This window comes from Microtus ochrogaster, linkage group LG1 (assembly GCF_000317375.1).
Source record: "Microtus ochrogaster isolate Prairie Vole_2 linkage group LG1, MicOch1.0, whole genome shotgun sequence".
Lineage (NCBI taxonomy): Eukaryota > Metazoa > Chordata > Mammalia > Rodentia > Cricetidae > Microtus > Microtus ochrogaster.
In genome coordinates, this window is record NC_022027.1 from 21,995,432 (window position 1) to 22,017,889 (window position 22,458).

At 46.0% G+C, this 22,458-nt stretch overlaps 1 protein-coding gene across 4 annotated transcripts in view; it reads left to right on the forward strand.

The window, feature by feature from the left end:
- The window catches only part of Wdr19 (WD repeat domain 19), a 78,015-nt gene that overhangs the window by 34,673 nt on the left and 20,884 nt on the right, over nt 1–22,458 (forward strand). For all 4 annotated transcript variants that reach the window (XM_026785154.1, XM_026785153.1, XM_026785152.1 and 1 more), the window contains exons 20-32: nt 345–454; nt 7,827–7,884; nt 9,800–9,940; nt 10,020–10,102; nt 10,524–10,607; nt 11,968–12,114; nt 12,751–12,875; nt 13,280–13,392; nt 14,279–14,347; nt 16,334–16,411; nt 17,441–17,537; nt 18,995–19,119; nt 21,551–21,632. In XM_026785154.1, coding sequence (XP_026640955.1) covers nt 345–454; nt 7,827–7,884; nt 9,800–9,940; nt 10,020–10,102; nt 10,524–10,607; nt 11,968–12,114; nt 12,751–12,875; nt 13,280–13,392; nt 14,279–14,347; nt 16,334–16,411; nt 17,441–17,537; nt 18,995–19,119; nt 21,551–21,632 — 1,312 coding nt within the window. The remainder of the gene's footprint in view (nt 1–344; nt 455–7,826; nt 7,885–9,799; nt 9,941–10,019; nt 10,103–10,523; nt 10,608–11,967; nt 12,115–12,750; nt 12,876–13,279; nt 13,393–14,278; nt 14,348–16,333; nt 16,412–17,440; nt 17,538–18,994; nt 19,120–21,550; nt 21,633–22,458) is intronic.

Consider the following 22,458-nt stretch of genomic DNA (forward strand, 5'->3'; position numbering starts at 1 on the left):
TGCGCCACCACCGCCCAGCCCTAAGATGAAATTTTAAATTAATTGATTACATTAGCTTTAATTTGTTACTATTGGGAAAACTACTAAAGAATACAATGTTTATTTTTAGATAGACTTGACTTTTTAGAGGAACACAAACTACCATTAGAACTAAGATATTTGTCCAGTCTAGAAGGCTCTATCACTGCCTTTCAAAATGTATATTACAGCACTAGCTTGGTAAATAGAAGGTTTCATGATTTAAACAAAAGAAGAATGTAATCCCTTTTACTGAGCCTGGCTCTATGCAGCAACTTGCAAAGCGCTTTGCGTTCCTGGACCTCAGGACTTTGTCTCTCGGGCAGATGAGGCGGGACCTGCAGCACTGGGACAGTGCCCTGCAGCTGGCGAAGCGCCTGGCTCCGGACCAGATCCCCTTCATATCCAAAGAGTACGCCATCCAGCTGGAGTTCACGTAAGCCCTGGCCCATGACTTCTGATAGTAACTAATGGCTGCACGTCCACAGTTCCAGACGATCACTGATTAGGCCTTTCTTTTTATGGGGTAGTGGGGAGATCAAGACAGGTTTGACTAAACTCACTCTATAGGCCAGGCTGGCCTCGAACTCAGAGATCCACCTGCCTCTGTCTCCTGGATTCTGGGATTAAAGGCATGTACCACCAGTGCCAGGCAAGGCCATTCCTTAATAATGGTGGAGGCAGGATTACAGAAAATGTTTTATCTGTCCAATGATGTCTCATTTTTTTACTTGTCCATTTTCATTTTCAGTCCAAGTCTTGTGTCTATTTTCCCCATTTAGAGTTTAAATATTATGAATGACGTTTAGCCGGCAACAGTATGCAGAGCACCAGGGTGACACTTTAGGTTTTATGATCTATGCTCAGGATTCTGGCCTCTTTTTAACATTTGGAAGATTGTCTATGCCACATAAAGGCAGAGCACAAAACTTTGAAGTGTGGTCTATATGTCAGTCTGTTTGTGCTGCTGTCAGACTGTCTGAGACCAGGTGATTTATCAAGACCAGAAGTTTCAGGCTGGAGAGACAGCTCAGTAGTTAAGAGCACTCCTCGAGGGACCCCAGTTCAGTTCCCAGCATGCATGTTGTTTGGCTCACAACCACCTGTAACTCTAGCTACCGGGTGTTGTGATGAGGCGAGCAGGCCTGCTTTTTGTCCCGCCCGGCTTCCGCACAGCTAGCTTTACACCTGAAATAACAACACACAAATTGTATTCATTTAAACACTGCCTGGCCCATTAGTTCCAGCCTCTTAATGGCTAATTCTCACATCTTGATTAACCCATTTCTGATCATCTGTGTAGCACCACGAGGCGGTAGCTTACCGGGAAAGATTCTAGCCTACATCCGTCTCAGGTCGAAGAATCATGGCGTCTGCCTCACTTCCCTTCTTCCCAGCATTCTGTTCTGTCTACTCCGCCCACCTAATTTTCTGCCCTATCAAAAGGCCAAGGCAGTTTCTTTATTAACCAGTGGTATTCACAGCATACAGAGAGGAATCGCACTTCAGTCAGTTTTAAATTAATGTCCAGCTGTGGTCACTGCCCCAAAGCACATAACTATAGCTGAGTCTTTTATTTTCAGACTCTCACACAGGCACTGGTGACACCAAAACTGGACAATTTTTCTCAACATTAAGAAACATTCTTTTTTTAAAAATATTTATTTATTTATTATGTATACAATGTTCTGTCTGTGTGTATGCCTGCAGGCCAGAAGAGGGCACCAGACCCCATTACAGATGGTTGTGAGCCACCATGTGGTTGCTGGGAACTGAACTCAGGACCTTTGGAAGAGCAGGCAATGCTCCCAACCTCTGAGCCATCTCTCCAGCCCCATTAAGAAACATTCTAAATCCAAAAATATTAGAATATTGAAAAATGCTAGTCTGTAGTTATATTTGCTTTTTAAAAACTTTTTATTGATTCTTTGTGGATTTCACACCATATATCCCAATCTCATTCATCTCCCAGTCCCTTCATATCCTCCCTCTGCCCTTGCAACCTCCCTCCACAAAATAAAATAGAGGAAAACAAAGATAAAATAACTAAAAAGTCTCAGTGTGGAAGCTGTAGTGTGGCCCAGTGAGTCACACAGTTACCCTTTAGTCCATTCATCTTTACCTGTAAGTGTTCATTGCAATGAGTCACTGGTCTGGTTTGAGACCTCTGTCTTCCACTGGGCCCTCACTGGGACTCCTCTTGGATATCCTATTGTTGCCCTGTGTCATGGATCCTGCAGCTTTGGATCTGCAGGTCGGGCCCCTTCCCACGCTCCAGCAGTGTGTAAATGAGGTGGATGTTGGAGTGGAACAACTCACAGTCCCGGTTCTGGGCCTAGGTGCTGGGTTGGTCAGCCTGCCAGCTCTCTTTCATCATCACCACCAGGCCGAGTGTCCAGCACTGCCCCAGCTAGCTCATCCACTGCAGCAGGCAGCAAGGCCACACCCACACCTCTGAAGGTGTAGGGTGCAGGGCCAGTTCTCCAGCTCTCATGTTCCTCAGTTATATTTATTTTTCAAAAAAAACATTCTTACATAATTCTACATGATGTTCATATAATGGATTCATTAAGGACATTATCAGACAAATTTTAGTTGTACAAATTATTATACCAGAAAGTACTCTTTCATTTCTAATCAGGATACCTCATTTAAAACTTTTCTGTCTGGGGACTGGAGAGATGCTCAGCGGTTAAGACCACTTGCTGCTTTTCCAAAGGACCTGGGTTTGGTTCCAAGTACCCAAATCCAATGGCTCTTAACTGGTTCAGGGTTTCAGATGCCCTCTTCCAGCCTCCCCCCAAAAAACTCTACACACATGTGTGACTGACACACACACATACACATAAAAATAAATCATTTTCTATTTCTAGGTAAAAGCTTTTTGGATATATTTCTTCTTGGTCATTTTTAATTTAAGCTTTTGCCACATATTTACCTTTTAAAAGTAAATCCGTGAAGCTGGAGAGATGGCTCAGCAGTTAGAGTGTTTGCTGCTCTTGCCGAGAACCCAGGTCCAATTCCCAGCACCCACATCAGGCAGCTCATAACCACCTGTAACTCCAGCTCTAGGGTGTTCTGATGCCTCTGGTCCCTGTGGGCCCCTGCACGTACCCATATACCCATATACAAAATTTTAATTTGTTTTAAAGATTAAAAATATATATGCAATGAATCCAAGGGGCTAAGGTGTAATTAAGTGGCAGTGTTGCTTGTTTAGCTTGTGACTTGAAAACAACAATGTCCATTCATCAAAATGAACATATTGGAAACTTAGAGCATAGTACAAGAGACCAGGCCCCAGTGCCATGACCTTCCATCTCCATCTAAGAGAAAAGAATGACCCAGTGTGTACCTTGTCAGCACACGCTTCTCCGAGAGCCCTTGGGCCGTTTAGGAGAGTGATTTTTACTTCTTTCTGTGATGTTTTTGTTGCAAACTCTCCCATTTTACCTGACTGGAGTTAGCTCTGATAGGTCAATGGGAAGCTTTGGTGGTGGCATGTGTCCGTGAAGCTTTCAATGCTATTTGTGCGTGCTTGCACCCCTGACCTAACATGCTGAGCACCTAATAGTTCAGAATTGTTCCCAGTGATAATCAGGGTGTATCTTCTTACCCAGCACCCCAGTAACCTGCATAGCTGATCTCAGCACCCAAGCCTCTGCCTGTGTCAGTCCCACGAGTTTCATTTGGTATCCACAACCCTGACTGTGTCAAGAAAGGACAGCTCTGTCAAGTCTGGAGAGAGTTAGCTCTCCAGTGGGGGTTATTCCAGTAAGCTCAATTCCTGCGAGAGGTCCAAAATGAAATGATAGTAAAGTAGCTGAGCTAAAAATAAAAAGAGTTCCAAAATCTTAATTTAGGGTCTCCTAATTGAGCAGGATCCTGAGCAAGGAACTGTAATTCTTCTTGTCAGGAGGTGTCCCCAGGTGGGCTGATATAATTGGACCCAAATTAGACATTCCTCCTCAGGAAATTGCTGGTTGTGAAGCCCTGGGCTGATGAAAGAGATCTTCAATCAGCAGCACAGCTTCCCTCCTGGTCTTTTCATCTGTCAGTCTTTTCAGCCAGAGGTAGATTCCGAAACTGAACAAGCCTCGCAGAAGCTGAGTCTTTCTCTTTAGCTGACAGGGGCGCTTGGGTGGATCTCAATGCCATTTCAGAGCTAACTGCCTGCAGTGGAGGGGTGGTTGCTCAGAGGAAGACAGCTCAAATAAAAGGTCTTTGCAAGTCACTGTTCTAGAAAATGCAAGTAATTAAGTCTGTCAGACCAGAGCCTCTCAAACTTTATCCATTTGCAACCCTTTGCCTGAGAAATGTTTGTGCAACAGAAACCAAACATCTGCTGTTAATTCATAAGTCTGTTTTTATGCATTTGTGGGGACTAGCAATACGGCTTAGTGGGTAAAGAGCTTGCTGTGCAAACACAGGACCTGAGTTTGCATCCCCAGCACCATGTATGTCATTAAGAAAAGAAAAGGCCAGGCAGGTGTCAGGGTCCAGCCCAGACATAAACCATTTCTCGTACCAGAGTAGAGGTGTGGGAATAATTGAGGCACAGTTCACAGGGCAATATCAGGAGGGAGTCTCAGGGTCCATTCAGATCCTGAAGATCACCTGCGTTTATTATCCAAACAGCTTTTATACCAAAAGATAAACTGAGGGGGAAGTTCGTTAGCATTCTGTTCTCTAGGTAGCAGGAGAATGACTTAGGTCATGTCCACAACTATGCCTGCTCTGTCACCGAGACTGAAAAACACCTCTTCCCCGGGCGACCTCCTAAATTACAGTAGAAGGAGCATAACAACATTAGCATATCCTGCCCACTGGCTTTGGGTGGCATCAGGTTGTCTCACTATCATCATCAAAGGCTAAGTGACCATGTTCTGTGTGGAAGGTGAAAATTGTGCCTTGCCAGGTCGCTCAGAATTATGACCACCATACCATTAGGAATATTGGCCTGTATAATCTGACCCCTACAGACAGGGTAGCGCTTGCCCATTATCCCAGATGGGAGGTGGGGTATCCCAGCCAGTTGGTGAGCTCCAGGTTCAGTGAAAGATCTGTTGGAAAAACAAGGAGGAAGGCTAGAGAGATGGCTACAGTCCAGAGTACTTGCTGTTCTTGGAGAGGACCGAGGACCTGGGTAAGGTTATCAACACTCACGTGATGGTATAACTGCAATTCCGGTGGATACAGTGTCCTCTTCCGGCCTCTGGGTAGCTGGCACACATGCATGTGCGTATGAAGGCAAACACCCAGGCGCATAAAATATTAATATTTTTAAAACATAAGGTGGAACCGGGTAGCACTCAGGAGGCAGAGACAGGCAGATCTCTGAGTTCAAGGCCAGCCTGGTCTACAAGAGCTAGTTCCAGGACAGCCAGGGCTGTTACACAGGAAAACCCTGTCTCAAAAAAACAGAAAATAGAAAAGAAAGAAAAATAAAAGTAAGTTGGAAAGCAATAAAGGCAAATGCCTGACGTCACCCTCTGACGTCCACACAGACATGCAAGGTCACATACACATTCACACTCAGGGCACACAGGCACATGCACACACACAATTCTTTGATATATATATATATACATATATATATATATAAAATCTTACCATTTATTAAAGAAGAAAACAGATTTGAATACTAATAAAATGTATGTGCTTGTTTATTCTTATACAAAAAATTAAATTTGCCTGGACATTCTTTTTTTTTGGTTTTTTCGAGACAGGGTTTCTCTGTAGCTTTGGAGCCTCCTGGAACTCCCTTTGTAGACCAGGGTGGCCTCGAATTCATGGAGATCTGCCTGCCTCTGCCTCCCAAGTGCTGAAATTAAAGGCGTGCGCCACCACCGCCCGGCGACATTCTTTACTGTAAAGCAAAGAACATTGTTTTTCTTTTCAGAGTTTATTGGTATTGTGATCTATCAATACTTCACATAAATACATAGTACGGATGCCAAAAATATGTTTAGGGCCATTTCAGAAATTGTTAGAAATTCTGTCCTCATCCCAAACCAAAATTCAATGAATGATTTTTTTTTTTAAATGAAGCTCAAGCCAACAACTCAGACAGGAATTTTGAAAATCAAATGTTCTAACACAATACAATGCATGTATTGTATATACTAATTTGATACTTATATGCTGATGAATGTGGTAGGAGAAATGTTAAATGTTGTTTTGCACAGTTAAGCCCTGATTAAGCTATAGTTAAGCCATCATGGTTCTGTAAGAGCAGAAGACTGTATGTATAGTAAAAACATGGCAGATTATAACGTTCAGTAGCTTTGGATCTGAGCCAGGAAGCTTCCGGCAGTTTCACTGCCACCATACAGCGTGTAGCGTGCACAGCGCAGTGTATCCAGAGCCAAAACGGCAGCGAAGTCACATGATGTGACACGAATTAGCCCTGCCAGAAACACCTTGGATCTTTGTGTTTTATTCTGAGTTGATTTTTTTTTTTTTGCTTTTACTGTATCAAGTGTTTCGTGATGCTCACATCAGCTCTGGGACGATGACCTACAGCTGAAGAGTTGGTTGTAGGTTTGCAGGTCTGTGTGTTTGCAGTCAGATACGGGAACTATTATTGTTCTGGACCCACAGTGTAGCCAAAGACCATGGATTGAAGAGGTGGTTTCCAGCCTGTGATGTCAGAAAGGAGGCTGAGGCTAGTATAAGGAGGTTAAGTCGTTCATGCCCTGAACACCATATTGGGTCTCTGGACCCTCCTCTTCCTCTGCTTCTTGGCCACCATGAAGTAGCCATGTGTCCCTGCCATGGATGGAAACCTCTGAAAACTGTGATCCAAAACACGTTTATTTTCCTCAGCTCTTTTGTCAGGCAGCTCAGCACACTAGCACAATTATAGCATAGGTGATCCTTTACACAAATCATTTACATGTGTGTGTGAATATGGGCTATGTACACAAGCGTGTGCACACACACCTAAATGTGTACATATCCCATAGTGCGCGTGCGGAGGTCAGAAAACAGTGTTTGCGGTCAGTTCGCTCCTTCCATCATGGTTCTGGGGGATGGAAGGCAGACCAACAGGCATGCGTGGCAAGCAAGCCCACACGTCGTCCTCTTGACCAGAATAAGGACCAGAGCTGTCCACACTGTAGGACACGTGTACCCTTCCACACCTACCGTTCATAGGAGCAACTCAGACTCTTTTCTTTGTTTAGTTCACTCCCCTGTCATCGTCATACTCCGCTGATAGAATTTTGAAAAGTAATTTGAAAAAATGTTAACTTTTTTATTACAGTGTGTGTGGAGTATGCGTGTGTGCGCGTGTGTGCATGCACACATCATGGCACATGTGTGCGGCTCAGAGGACAACTTGCAGGAATCACTTTTCTCCCTTCATCAACTGGGGCCCAGGAATCAGCTGAGGCCAGGCCTGGCAGCTAGTGCCGTAACTGCTGAGCCATCTCACAGGCTCCAACCCAGATTCCTGCCGTGTACATTCTTACAAATATTGGGCACTTGGAAAAATGGGTTTCTATGACTATGTGGTTGTCATTTGTTCCCTAAAGGAAATAATTAACTAAAAGTAACCCATAAAATATGCCATAGCCTTCCTGAAAAGCCTAGCATATCACATTGTAAGCACTTTATGGCACAACTCGGAATGTTATCAGAGTGCCGAGACAAGAGCATGCGGCACTCTGATGGATGCCAGCGTCCGTGGTGTAGAGCGTCTTTCCTGAGCGTAAGCCATCGGCGACAAAGAGTCGCTTTAAAGCTCTGTGTATGTAGCTAAAGTCTTAAATATAAATTAATTCACCGCGATCTTTTTCTTCCAGGGGTGATTATGTAAATGCTTTGGCTCATTACGAGAAAGGGATCACGGGTGAAAACAAGGTAACCTTACAGAAATACAAAATACGCCTAGTGCTCCAGGAGTGTGTTTTCTGTTCATTTTCAAACCCGAGTCTCGCTTGCATTGTCCTTCGGTGTCTAGCAGTGAGCTAACTGTCCAGCTTACTAACGGCTTTACGAGAAGATGCTTAAGTTACATTAACCTTACAAAACTAAAGGGGGCGAAAGATTTTTATTTATTGCATCTGTTTGCCATTATATCTTAGATATGATCTCCTAATGAAGATTGGAAGATTTTTATTTCATCTCATTTATAGGCCAATGTACTGAGTGAGAAAAATCGGTGAAAAAGCATGGCACATCCAAGACAGTTCCGTTAGATGCTCTTAGCTTAAAGGGGTGGTGTGCACTGACTGGGGGAGGCTGTGCAAGGCGCCACAGCTCTGCACACACAGACCCAGGTTGAGCTTTACCTGTTGATTTTTTTTTTTAAGCCCTCATTAGGGACATACGTGTCACAGGCCAACTATGATTTCATAAGACTTTTGCTCTTATGACATTTCAGTAATTACTGGGCTGGAGAGATGCCTCAGTGGTTAAGGCACCGGCTGCTCTTCCAGAGGACCCAGCATCAAGCCCCAGTACCCACATGGTAGCTCACAATTGTCCTTAACTCTAGGCACATGTGGTCCACAGACATACATGCTGGCAAAACACCCATACACATAAAATAATAAAATAAATTTTTGATTAAAAATTGTATCTATTTACTTACTGATTGTGGCCTGGGAGGAGGGGGCATATGCCACACCCTATAGATGTCTGTCAGATGACAGCTTATAGATATCTCTACCATAGCAGCTCCAGGGGAATGGAACTCAGGTCCTCAGGTTGGATGGCTACCTTTACCCTTTGAGCCATCTCACCAGCCCGCTATCAACATCTTTGTTTGGTTCCATCTGTTTTGGTTCATTCTTTATACTATCAAAAACAGTAGCAAGTAGCTATATGGCAGTTTGGATTGTTAAAAATGAAGTGAAATCTGCTCCCCCTTTTCATGAGCCGCATTTCAGATGCCCAGTAGCCCCTGGTAACCATCAGCTCGTGTGCTAATGGGGAAGAAAGAAGACAGTGCTGCCATTACAGGAAGCTCAGTGAACACACTGCTGTGGACAGAACCCAGTCTGACACAGCATTTCTCTAGAAAAGATGAGTTATTCGAAAAGATCTTGCCAGGTATGGTGGCATATGCCTGTAATCCTAGGAGTTGGGAGGCTGAGACAGAAGGATTGTTTTGAGTTTGAGGCCAGCTTGAATTACTTAGCAAGCTGGGTTTTGTTTTGTTTTGCTTTGTTTTCCTGAGACAGGGTTTCTATGTGTGCTTGGTGACTGTTCTAGAACTAGCTCTTGTAGACCAGGCTGGTCTCAAACTCACAAAGATCTGTCTGCCTCTACCCCCGAGTGCTGGGATTAAAGGTGTGTGCCACCACCACCTGGCTGACTTAGCGAGTTTTAAGGTTAGCCAGAACACTTAGAGAGACCCTGTTGCAAATATGGCAAGTTTAGTAGTTGTTAATGACTTGAACAGTTGTAGATAAAGTTCTGTGTAATCCTACCCAGTACAGAGATCTTCAGTTTGATCAATGACTCCCTCAATTTTATTTGTATTATTTATGCTGTAATAACCAGTACGTTACTTCTAGATAGGATTTTATATCAAGAAGCGTAAAACAAGGCATCCTTACAAGGAATAGCAAAATTTCCTGCTAAGTATAAAAGGTCAAGACCTCTGAAAAGAAAAAAATAACTTTGTATTAATTGATTTTTTAAGTGTTAATTTCAAAAATGTGAGTTTCTTAAAACAGCAGATGAAAGTAAATCTGAAAACGACAGAGGAGAGGAGCCTGACCTCTGTGCTGGGGTTCACTGTGTTAGAGGCATTGCCTTGCTGTTGCAGGAACACGACGAAGTGTGCCTGGCTGGAGTGGCTCAGATGTCCATAAGGATGGGAGACATCCGTCGAGGGGCTAACCAAGCCCTCAAACACCCCAGCAGGGTCCTTAAAAGAGACTGTGGAGCCATCCTGGAGAACATGAAGGTACTCCTTTGTCTTCATAAATATTCATGTGGCCAGGTCATAGCAGAGTTAGTGTCTTACGTTCCCTTTATTATTGTAGCAATTTTCAGAAGCCGCCCAGCTGTATGAAAAAGGCCAGTATTACGACAAAGCCGCCTCTGTCTACATCCGCTGTAAGAACTGGTAAGGGCTGGCCAGTTTGCTTCTAAGTAGCTTAGGAAAGGGGTGTGTCTGGGCTCTCCCCCTTGTCTCTGCCACTCTTCCTACTGTCCAGGCTGTTCTCTCACTTGGCTCTGCCTCCCGTCTCTGTTGTTATTACACAGATGAGTTCATATCCATAGCTGCTTTCCAAAGAGCATCCTAAATCAGATAAAGTACTGAGAAAAGAAAATCCTTATTTCCCAAAAGAGTTAAGGCAATGCCTTCATCTTCCCTCTCTGTTGGTGGGGTAGAGGGTATCAGGAGAAAAGGAGTTTAAATCTGGTTTGTGTCTAGGAGTCGAGACATTTGTAAGCTCATAACTGCCCTGGAAAGGAGAGCGAGTTGTGGGCAGCATGCTCCGCATGGTCGGGAGTGGTGCTGATCCTGTTCTCTACCTTCCTAGGGCCAAAGTTGGTGAGCTCCTGCCTCATATCTCCTCTCCAAAGATCCACCTGCAATATGCCAAAGCCAAAGAGGCGGATGGAAGGTCGGTACCGTTCCCCACGTCTGTAAAACCTAAGCGAGCACAGGCTTGATAGGTTAGCCATGTGTGCAGACACATTAACACATTTAACACTGTCCTAGTCGGCTGAAGTACCGGACTGTAAACACTTCTGCCGTGGCAGACCTGTATGGGTGAGATACAGTCTGCTGTCCCTTCTAACCAAGGCTCGGTACTGAAATTCTGGCACACTATGGCATGAACGTGGTAAGAAAGATGCTCAGGATGCAGAAGGAGCAAAGAATAGACACGTGGATCCCATACTGATTAAGCCACAGTGCAATCTTAAATATAGCTATGTACGAAAATGTCTACAACTTCATAGGCACAAGAAACTAAAAACCACTACTAGGAAAGGGGGCTAAAGAGAAAAAGGCAGGACTCCAAGGAGGAAATACAAAATGAGCTACCTTCCTGTGAACACTGCAAGTTCCTCTCCGATGGTAGTGCAGGCATGCCACCATATTTGATGCTTATTTTTATTTTGAACTAACAGCAAGTATCAAAATGTCCTTGTTGTATGTGGCTGATGAAAGTGTAAATTTCTTCAGTCTTTGGAAATTAACGTCAGAAGTATCTGTTAAAAGGCCTTAACAGATAACCTCTGTTAAGGGGTTAGTAACACCTTCCACTTTTAGAAAAATAACCTTGGGGGGCTGGAGAGATGGCTCAGAGGTTAAGAGCATTGCCTGCTCTTCCAAAGGTCCTGAGTTCAATTCCCAGCAACCACATGGTGGCTCACAACCATCTGTAATGGGGTTTGGTGCCCTCTTCTGGCCTGCAGCATACACACAGACAGAAAGAATATTGAATACATAATAAATAAATAAATATTTTTTTTTAAAAAAGAAAAATAACCTTGGGAAATAGATACTAACACACACTTAAATGTCGTGCTGAAATTGGAAGAGCAGAGAGGTAGTCTGAACTGGGAAGTCCTGAGTGCCATCTAGAGGTGAACACGCAAAGATTTTGTATCTTGCTGTCAAAGCTTTCTGTCTACCGTTGTGAAGCAGTCTATAATTTCAGTTTTCTAAAAGGATTCCACACAGCTATAATAATCTTCCCACTGAAAATAAAAAACACAGTGGAATGTACACAAGTTGCATTCTGTTAATTCATAGAAAAAAATAAAATTTATTATTGGTTCCTTACACCATTTATACAACCCCTAAAAAGGCTGTGTTTTAGTAGGAGAGTACCAGGTATTCAATTCTAAAGGAGAAAGAAGTTCAAGAGAACAGAGCAACTGCTGTCCCCACAATAGGAAATAGAAATGTGGCCCCGCATTTGCTGGGTCCCAGCACTGAAAGCCTGCACCTGACCCGCGTCACATCTCTCCCAGGTACAAAGAAGCCGTGCTGGCTTATGAGAATGCGAAGCAGTGGAACAGCGTCATCCGCATCTACCTGGACCACCTCAACAACCCCGAAAAGGCCGTCAGCATCGTCAGAGAGACCCAGTCTCTGGATGGAGCCAAGATGGTAGCCAGGTGACAGCACACTTGTGTGTTTGGACCGCCAACAACCAAGTATAAAAGAAAGACCCCCATCAAGTGTATAAAGTCCTTTTCTGTTCTTATTAGCTCTAGACACTGCAGTGCAGTGACCGTTGCGGTCAGCGTGTGTGAGTGTAGAGCATGATGCAGAATACAGCTATGGGATGAGTTTTTATTTTTACCTAGTAGAAAAATATTTTTGTTTTATAGGTCCTGGTACTTGTTAGTTCTCTCATTACTGGGATAAACTACCTACAAAAGCAACTTGGGGGCTTTATTTTGCCTTACATTGATGAGAGAACTGTTGGTCACACAGGGAAAGAACGGTGGGTAGCAGGTCCCAGGAAGCTGGCACCACATCGGGACCAGATGGCATCGGGTCAGGAGCACAGAGAGGTGGATGCTGGGCGCAGCTCTCCTTCTCCTTTTACTCAGTCTGGGGTCCTAGCCCACAGAATGATGCTGCCCACATATTTGTGGGTCCTCACACTTCAACCCAGCTTAGAGACTGCCTCAGACATGCCCAAAAGTGACCTCCTGGATGATTCTAGATCCTGTCGAGTTGATGAATTTGACCACCACAGTCAAACTTGCCACGAGAGGCCAGCTAACTAATGTCCTTTGTCACAGGTTCTTTCTCCAGCTTGGCGACTATGGGTCTGCCATCCAGTTCCTGGTCCTGTCCAAATGTAACAATGAGGCCTTCACCCTGGCTCAGCAGCACAACAAAATGGAAATCTACGCAGACATCATTGGTAAACGCCATTGTTTCCCTGCGTTCTCATAAATATTTCATTATCATAGATAGCAACATTAACTCTTACAATCGAAAGCCTAGATGGGTGTACATACAAGCACTCCTGTAGAGACCTAAGCCATGTATGCACATACATTACTTGCTGGGTTTCAGGCTCCTTGCAGCCTAAAGGTGAGGTAGAATTATAAGAGCAACCATCAGAAATGTGGGGTCAATTACAAGAGAGACCACAATTCCCAAACCCTGCTATTTATCAACCATGAGTGGTAAGCAAGACTTCACCATGAAGGTGATGGGAAACGCAGGACGATCTTAGACAATAAAACCATTTTCAGGGGCTAGGGAGATGACAGCGATCATAGGTTTCGCTCAGGTATTTTACTCAGTGACTGTGTCTTCTAGGTTCTGAGGACACAACTAATGAAGATTACCAAAGCATCGCCTTATATTTTGAAGGGGAAAAGAGACACTTTCAGGCTGGAAAATTCTTCTTGTTGTGTGGCCAGTATTCACGGGTTAGTATTTGCCAAGGAGACATCCCTGGAGCCCACAGGAGGATATAGGTCCACTTCCCAGCTCCCGAATAACACATGGAGACTTATTTATGATTGCCCTGCCTTAGCTTGACTTGTTTCTACTCAGCTTTTCAAAAATTATCCTGTCTACCTTGTGCCTCTGGGCTTTTACCTTTCTCTGCTTCTGTATATCTTTTCTTTCCTTCTTATTCTCTGGCTGGCTGTCTGGCTGACTGGCTGGCCCCTGGCATCCTCCTCTCCTCCTTTTCTCCCTCCCTTATTTTTTCTCTTTCCTTCTATATATTCTCTCTGTCTGAGAGCCCTGTGTAGCCCTCTTCTGCCTTGCTATTGGCTCTTTAGCTTTTTATTAGATCAATCAGATGTTTTAGGCAAGAAAAAGAACACAGCTTCATGGAGTTGAACAAATACAACATAAAAGAATACAACACATCTTTGTATCAGTAAACAAATATTCCACAGCATAAATGAATGTAACACATCTTCAACTAATATTCCACAACAAACATTCAAAGCACAAGCCCCCACCTCACCCTTCAGAGCCATCTTTGAAATCCCCTCCTCCATACATACATACACAGGCTCCCTAAACCCTCTCCCTGCCCCATTTATTCAAAGTACCATTAACCTGACCTGGAGCCAGGTTTCCCTGCTTCCAGTTACATAGTCTGCAGCCTAGTCTGCATAATGAGTTCCAGGCCAGCAGTGCCACACAGTGAGACCCTGTCACCAAAGAATGAAGGCAGAGACCCGGAACTCTGCAGGCCCCTGGTTGAGATCAAGACATGCCTCCATTAAGTCTGTGTCAGAGCTGAATGCCCAGCGCACGGGCCTCATGAATTCTAACTGCTCCCATCTCTTGTTTTAGGCACTAAAGCACTTCCTGAAATGCCCAAGCTCAGAAGATAATGTAGCAATAGAAATGGCGATTGAAACTGTAAGTAAACACTGAACTGAAACTTTGAAGGATGCTAATAGTTTTTTTTTTTGGCATTGGTTTTAATTTCTGATGACCTTCCCCGGAGCCAGGAATGTAGCTCCGTTGGTAGAGTGTACTCAGGAAGCCTGGGGTCAGTCCCCAGCATCGCGTGGTAGTTCATGCCTATAATCCCAGAAGATGCAGATAGAAGACTCAGGATTATCCTCTGCTACATAGTGAGTTAGAGGCCAGCCTGGGCTACATGAGACCCCTGTTTTAAAACCAAACAGAACCTGGTGGTGGTGGTGCATGCCTTTAATCTCAGCACTTGGGAGGCAGAGGTAGGTGGATCTCTGAGTTTGAGGCCAGCCTGATCTACAAAGTGAATTCCAGAATGGCCAAGGCTACACAGAGAAACCCTGTCTCAAACAGAAACTTCCAAATATATGCAAAACTTCACCAAGCCGTACAGCAAACTCCTATAGCCATCATCTGACGTCGACAGCTGTCAGCACACGTCTTTATTCACACCCTAACCTCTTTCCTGAGTTATTTTCAAGCAAACAAGATCTCTCCTTCACATCAGAATACACTGTCTGAATTAGCAAAAGAAGATCCTGTGGGTCGCCCTTTGGGTAAAACTTGCTCATAGCAAATGTTGCTACAGCGCTCCGGGTCCTGGAGGGTGCACAGGTAGCCTTGGCAGCTCCCATAAACCCACGCCTGTGGAGCTCTCACACCGAGTGTTAGAGCTTGTCAGGAAGTCCCCGCATTCTGAAGCTGATGTGTTCCCAAATTGGAAACTCGCTGGGCATTATGCTGACGCTTGAAAAGTTTCTTTTCTCAGGGTCCAGGGAGGAGGTGGCTCCGTGGGTAAGAGCCCTTGCTGTGAAGGCCAAGGACCTGAGTTCAAATCCTCAGCACCTACATAAAGGCCAAGCATAGTCACATGCACCCGTAGTGCCTGCACTGGAGGTGAGGGTAAGACAGGTAGATGCCAGGAGCTTGCCGGGCAGCCAGCCTGGCTGAAACGGCAGCTTTGGGCTCAGTGAGAGCCCCTGTCTCAAAAACGTAAGGTGAGACCAATAGAAGAAGAAACCCGACGTCTTCCATTGGCCTCTGCCCACAGGATGCATATACACTACACACACACACACACACCCCAAAGTTTGAGTTCAGATTCTCAGATTAGGATGCTCAGCCTGCGTAAGACCCAGCACGTATGCTCAAAATATAGAGCTATTTGAAAAGTGTGTTAGTCGCCAAACTTAAGAGAGGTTTTGGTGGCAGTATTGGTGATCCTGGGTTGGTTAAGATTTATTTTTATTTTACGTGTATGCATGTTTTGCCTGCATGTGTGTCTGTGCCCCACATCTGTGCAGTGCCTGCAAAGCCAGGAGAGAGCATTTGCTCCTCTGAGACTGGAGATCCAGGGGCCTGGGAGCTGTCATGTGGGTGCTGGGAACAGAACCTGGCAGCCAGTGTTCTTAACCCTGAGCCACCCCTCCAGCCCCTGGGGTGTGTGTGTTTATGATTTATTATGTGTATATGGGGGAAGGAACCAATAGTCAGAAGATGTTGAATCCCCTGAAGCTAGAATTATAAGACAGTTTAACTCTTTGATGTGGGTGCTGGGAATTCAGCTATGGTCCTCTGGAAGAACAGCAAATGCCCTTAACTGCTGAGCCATCTCTCCAGCCCCTTGATGTTTTTATAAACCCCCAAGAAGTACATTCTCTGTATATAGTGGAAAAGCTCATACTTTGATACAAGCAGCTAAGACAACCTACAGCTTCTAAGGATGGGATTTTACTGCAGAAGACTACAACCCACTGCTAAAGACTCCAGGCTAAATTGTATTTCAGGTCATTTACATGGATGATCTTAGGTGGTTTTAGTCCATTTCCTTAGCAGAAAGTGGTTTCCTTTTCTACCCAGCCCTTATATCCTATCCCTGCTAGGTTTAAGATGCAGAATTTATGAGGTTTCTCTCTTGTGAACCAGGTGGGCCAGGCCAAAGACGAACTTCTGACCAATCAACTGATAGACCATCTGATGGGGGAGAGCGACGGCATGCCAAAGGTACAGGAGGCTCTTCACTGCCGGGTGTTCACGCCCCAGCCTGGCTCCTGTCGTGACTTTGCAGACCTACAGGAGTGTCACCGTGTCACCCTGGAAGCAGCCATCCCCCACACTCTAGAGGATGCCATGAGTGTACCCTTTAGAACTGACCAGGAACCTGTGCAATAGCCACACCCCCTGATGTAGCCATCACCCTGCCCACAGTTTTTTCTAAACTGTCACAGTTTCGTTTATTCTAGGCACTGAGAAAGCAATCATTGAAACAAACTGTTGACTTAACAATGGGCCCTAAAAATTGGAGTGTTTTATTCATATTTTTAATTTTAGAAATAATCTAAACATAAGTATAAATCACTATAAGGTCATATGTCAGAATCCATGGCTATAGACATCTGTCTGCGCTGTCCTGGTAAGGACAGATGTGATGCCTTAGGAAGTGCCTGGAGCCCTTTGTGTCCCTTTGTCTCCGTGTTCAGAGCCATCTGCTGTGGCAGACTCTGGCCACTAGTGTGGGGAGACATTAGCCCCCTCCCAGTAGGCTATCACCCTTATCATATAGATAAAGCCACTGAGACCCAGAGGGACTTCGGTGCCGTCTCTCACCCCTCCCATTATGTCCGCTGATTTTAATAACCTGGACACCAGCCCCAGGTACAGAATGAGCCAGCCCCTGTTTGGACTTGGGTGGGAATGGCTAAGGGGACTTGCGTCAGTGTTAAGATGCCCTTCCCACCCAGGAGAGGCTGTGTGGGGCAAGGATAGAATGTATCGGGTGATGCTGCTCCATGCCCCGCCCCAAGCCCAGAAGAAGCTGTGTGGAGCAGGGTAGACTGCATCTGGTGACACTGTCCCAGGCCTCACTGTCCTTCTCCTTTCACCTTACTGTCCACAACATGAGGAAGGTTTACTGTTTCCTAACCACTTAGTTCAGCACGCTAAGCTGAGCAAACTGGCTTTTAAAAACATCACTCCTGTTACTGGGAGCTGAATGTGGACTGAAAGGCACAGTTATAAGTCTTTCTCCCCCAGGATGCCAAGTACCTCTTCCGCTTGTACATGGCGCTGAAGCAATACCGTGAAGCCGCCCGGACCGCCATCATCATCGCCAGAGAAGAGCAGTCTGCAGGTGTGTACCGACTGGCTTCTGTGGTCCTGGGACCAAGCCAGGGCCCTGCCCATGCAGGGATAGTGCTTTACTGCCAAGCTGCTTCTCCTGTACCAGGTCCTTTTTTTTTCCTACCCAAATAGGTAATGGGATAAAGCCCAGGAAAGTTCTAGCCTAGGCTTGCTCTGACCCCAAAGGACCAAACAGATTTTTCTCTTGGATTCAGAGAAGGAAAAAAATCATTCCCTGTCTGAAGGGATGTGGGTAGCTGTGCTGAGGCCTTCTCTTGCTGGGCAGTTTCTTCTCTTTTCTTTTCTTTTCTTGCTGAGCTCCACATCCCGGGAGCTCAGGGGCCACTGAGAACTGGGCCACAGTTCTGCCCTTGAGGATCAGGGATTAGATCAGAAGGAAGAGAAAGAAGTTGAATTCAGAGTTGCTCTTCAAGATGACAAGTGCTAGACTAGAAAGAGAAATATGATCAGAAAGGACCCGGGCCCCTAAGGATACAGGAAGGGTCTGCACTAAGGAGATGGAGGGTGGGGAAGAGGATGATGGAAGGACCGGGACCCCTAAGGATACAGGAAGGGTCTGCACTAAGGAGATGGAGGATGGGGTGAGGATGATGGAAGGACCAGGACCCCTAAGGATACAGGAAGGGTCTGCACTGGGGAGATGGAGGATGGGGTGAGGATGATGGAAGGACCGGGACCCCTAAGGATACAGGAAGGGTCTGCACTGGGGAGATGGAGGATGGGGTGAGGATGATGGAAGGACCGGGACCCCTAAGGATACAGGAAGGTTCTGCTCTGGGGAGATGGAGGGTGGGGAAGAGGATGATGGAAGGACCAGGACTCCTAAGGATACAGGAAGGGTCTGCACTGGGGAGATGGAGGGTGGGGAAGAGGATGATGGAAGGAGATTGGGGTGAAGGAGCAGAGAGAGCAAGAGATGAAGAGACCAGTGCTCTGGGCAAGACCAAGAAGGGCTGGGAAGGTGGCAGGCTAGCTCCAACAGGGCTTTGAGCCTCTGCTAAGGAATTTTCATTTGATCTCACTGCATTTGGGGGGGTCTTGTTTGGTGGTACTGGGGATAGCACCTCACACATACTAGATATCATGCCAGTGAGCTGTGGGTTTTGCAGCCTCAGGGTGTTGGGCTTGGGGGTGAAACTTGAGGTTTTAGAAACCCTGAAAGGAAGACTGACTGGTTCAGGGCCACAGAATAGTGTGGGGACTCTAACCATGGGCCTGAGGAGGAGGCTGAACTTGAAGGATTTGAACTCAGTGCACTGTGGGGGTGACCTCTAAGGCACACCACCGGTTTCCCTAGAATGACTCACTGGCTGTTATTACCATCAACAAAAGCAGAAAAGGCTGTTGCGTTGCCATATGGTTGAAGACTGTTAGTAATGACTAACAGCCCGACTTGTGAGGTGAGGGTCTCAGGTCTTCTGCAGTAACACCTGCTCCTTTTCCAAGGGAACTACCGGAATGCACATGATGTTCTCTTCAGTATGTACGCAGAACTGAAGTCACAGAAGATCAAAATCCCCTCCGAGATGGCCACCAACCTCATGATCCTGCACAGTTACATACTCGTGAAGGTGAGGCTGGGCCGAGTGGTGTAGGATCTACCGGCCAGGAGGCCTGCTCACCCAGCGGGGCTTCCTTCTGGTCCTCCGAGCTTTAGAACCATTCCCTGCATCTCTATATTCTCAAGTAGCAAGGCAGCACAGGCCAGCTCCAGTGTGGTGCCATTTTATACCAAAGAGCAAGAAGTAAGCAGGTACAATAGATCATAAAAGGAGAAGCCTGGAGACAGCGGTGGCTTCCTCCTGGGGCATCATGTGAGGCAGGGTTGAAAACACTAAAGCCCATTCAGGGGAGGAAAGATGGGTGCAGACTTTGCCGTGTGTGTTTCTCCAGGTTTGGTTTTTATTGTTTTTAACACAGGACCTCCCTACATAGGCTGGCCTATTTATTTCTAGTTGTGATGTGGAGCCTTTCTGATTTTCTATTTTTTATGTATGTATAGATTGGGATTGAGCCCAGGGCTTCCCACATAATAGACAAACACTGTACCTCTGAGCTGCATCCCATCCCAGTATACTGGGGTTTGTTTGCTTGTTCTGCTATTGTTTGTTTTAAAACAGAGTCATGCTGTTATTCCTGGCTGGTGGAACTTACCGTGTAAAACAGACAGGTTCTGAATTGTGGCAATCTTCCTGCCTCTGCCTCGGGTCACCAGTGCCAGGATTATAACATGCACCACCATGCCTGGCTTCTGTTTTAAGATTTATTTTTATTATTTTTAATATGTGTGCGAGTATGTGCACAGTGTAGTGCCCACAGAAACCACTGGCATCGGATCCCACTAGAGCAGGATCACCTCACTGGTACTGGAAACTAAATCAAGTCACTGAGCCCTCTCTCCACGCCCTCTATTATTATACACTTAGGTCTTTGTAAAGATGCAAACAGGCTTCAACTAACAAATTTTCCCAAAATGTCAGTGCTACCCGAGTCTCTAAGTCAGTTGTCTGTCCAGTACAGGGAGCTCATTCAACCTTGATGGCTCCTCACAAAGTTAAAAGGATTTGAATCCTAACTACCAGCTAGTTAAATGCAGCTCCACAGAACTTTCTAGTGGCGGGACTGTTAGTGTTTGTGCTGACCAGTATGGCGGCCTCGTCTGGCTGCGGAGCACTTGGCAGGGAGCAGGCACAGCAGGCAGAGTGAACTTTTAACTTTACATAGTTTAATTGTTAGACTTGAGTAACCACGGTAGACTCACAGGCCTGAAACACTTATTATAAAGAGTAGGCATTTAGACCCCAACATTCAGCCCTGGGAGTGTACCTCCCTTCAGAGCATCCAGGGGACCAAAGGCTAGAGAATCAGAGGGTTCATCCCCAGCTTCAGACATGAGAGATGAGTTCAGTGGCTCAGGAGTAAGTTCATAGCCAGAAAAATGGAGAAAAGTTCAAAAAACGTGATGGAAGATGAAGCTGAGCAAGAGCGGGGTTCTAGGAGGAGCTGAGCAAGCAGAGCTGGCCCCCAGCTCCCCTGGCCACCTCTCCACGCTGAACCAGCCTTGCACCCCCTCCATAATGGAGCACCCTCGTGCCTTCCCCTTTGCGCCAGTTTCTCACAAAGCAGCAAGCACTTCCTAAAATTTGTGACTGTAGCTATCAAAACAGCTTAACCCTTGGGAGGGCCACAGTGGCTCGCACTTTGAATCCTAGCTCTTGGGAGGCCCAGGCAGGTGGAACTCTTTGAATCCCAGGACAGCCTGGTCTACATAGTGAGTTCCAGGACAGCCAAAGTTACATAGACACCCTGTCTCAAAACAAAACAAAACAAGGCGGGCAGTGGCGGCGTACACCTTTAGTCCCAGCACTCAGGAGGCAGAGATGAGCAGATCTGTGAGTTTGAGGCTAGCCTGGTCTACAGAGTTATTTCCAGGACAGTCAGGACTACACAGAGAAACCTTATGTTGAAAAACAAAACGAACAAAAAAAGACCAAAAAACATTGAATTATGTCAAGGCTGAAGAAACTGATGCTTAAATTTGTCACAGTATCCTTATGGCTTTGGGGCTGGGCCTCTGCCTACTGCAGCTTCGTCCTGCCTTCAGCCCACCTTGCTTCCCAGACCCCATCCAGCTTTGCCTGACTTCAGTTCCTTCCCACCGCAGGCTGAACTCACTTCGTTCACAGCCCCTCTCTTCCTCCTAGACCTTGGCTCACTCAGTGCTCAGCTCTCGCTACAACTTAAACAACTTGTTAGCCCACAGAGGCTGGTAAAAGACGGACCAGGGATTTACGTTGGGTCCCAAGGCAGAATACAATACTGAGCATTGCCATGGTGCCAGGTGCCAGCTGCTGAAGAGAAGCAGGACAGCACAGTCCAGTGGCAAGGCTTGGGAATCTCAGCTCAGTTGTCTGGGCCACAGGCAATGAATTGTTTGGGGAAAGAAAGCACGGATTGGAGCTGATATAAGGCTGCAAGAATGAATGACATCATTTATTTCAGATTCACGTTAAGAGCGGAGATCATATGAAGGGGGCACGTATGCTCATTCGAGTGGCCAACAACATCAGCAAGTTCCCGTCCCGTAAGTCCTGTCCTAAGGGAGCTCTGCGCGCACTTGGGGCTCAGCGCTGAGGTGTGCACTCCCCAGCCAGGCGTGCTCAGAGCTCCCTGTGTTGTCAGGTCGTTTATCTCCACAGCAATCCAGAAAGTGGCAGGCTGGGGTCCCAGAAACTCTGCAAGGCTCAGCCCACAGTAGTGCAAACACGAAGGTCTATTATACCAAAGGGAAAAGGGTGGCGGAGAGCAAGATGACCGGGAAAAAAAGCCCAATGGAAACCAAGTGCGGACAGACGCTTTTGAAAGTCCTCTGTGCATGACACGGAACCCGAGTCATAGCATTGCCAGGTCTGCAGCGTGTGTGCCAGGAGCACATCAGATTCCACCCAGGGTTTTCACTGGCAGTTTGTCACACAGGACCGTCCTTCCTGGCAGGTCAAAGGGAAGTAACATGTGCCCAAGATCATATTGTCTAACACTGTCATCTGCTACTTTCAAGCCTGGCTTCCAGGAAAGGTCCCTTTCTCCCAGACCTGTTTTTAGAACATTCTTAAATGAACAGCCTTCGTCACACAGTGTGACAGGTGTCAGCAAACTTGCTGTACAGAGCCAGATGTTAGATATCTTAATCCACTTGGTCTGTCACTCATCAGTCACCCCATGGTGTGACTGGGGCTGAGCTCTGATGGAGCTTTAACTTCTGGACACAGAAATCTGAAGCTCATATGACTTTAACATGTCACACAAAATATTACTGTTATTTCTTTCAACCAGTTCCTGGGCCATACAAAAGTCAGAGGGCCAGACTCACCACCCTGTCCTCTTTGGGTTTGTTTGTTTTGTTTTTTTTT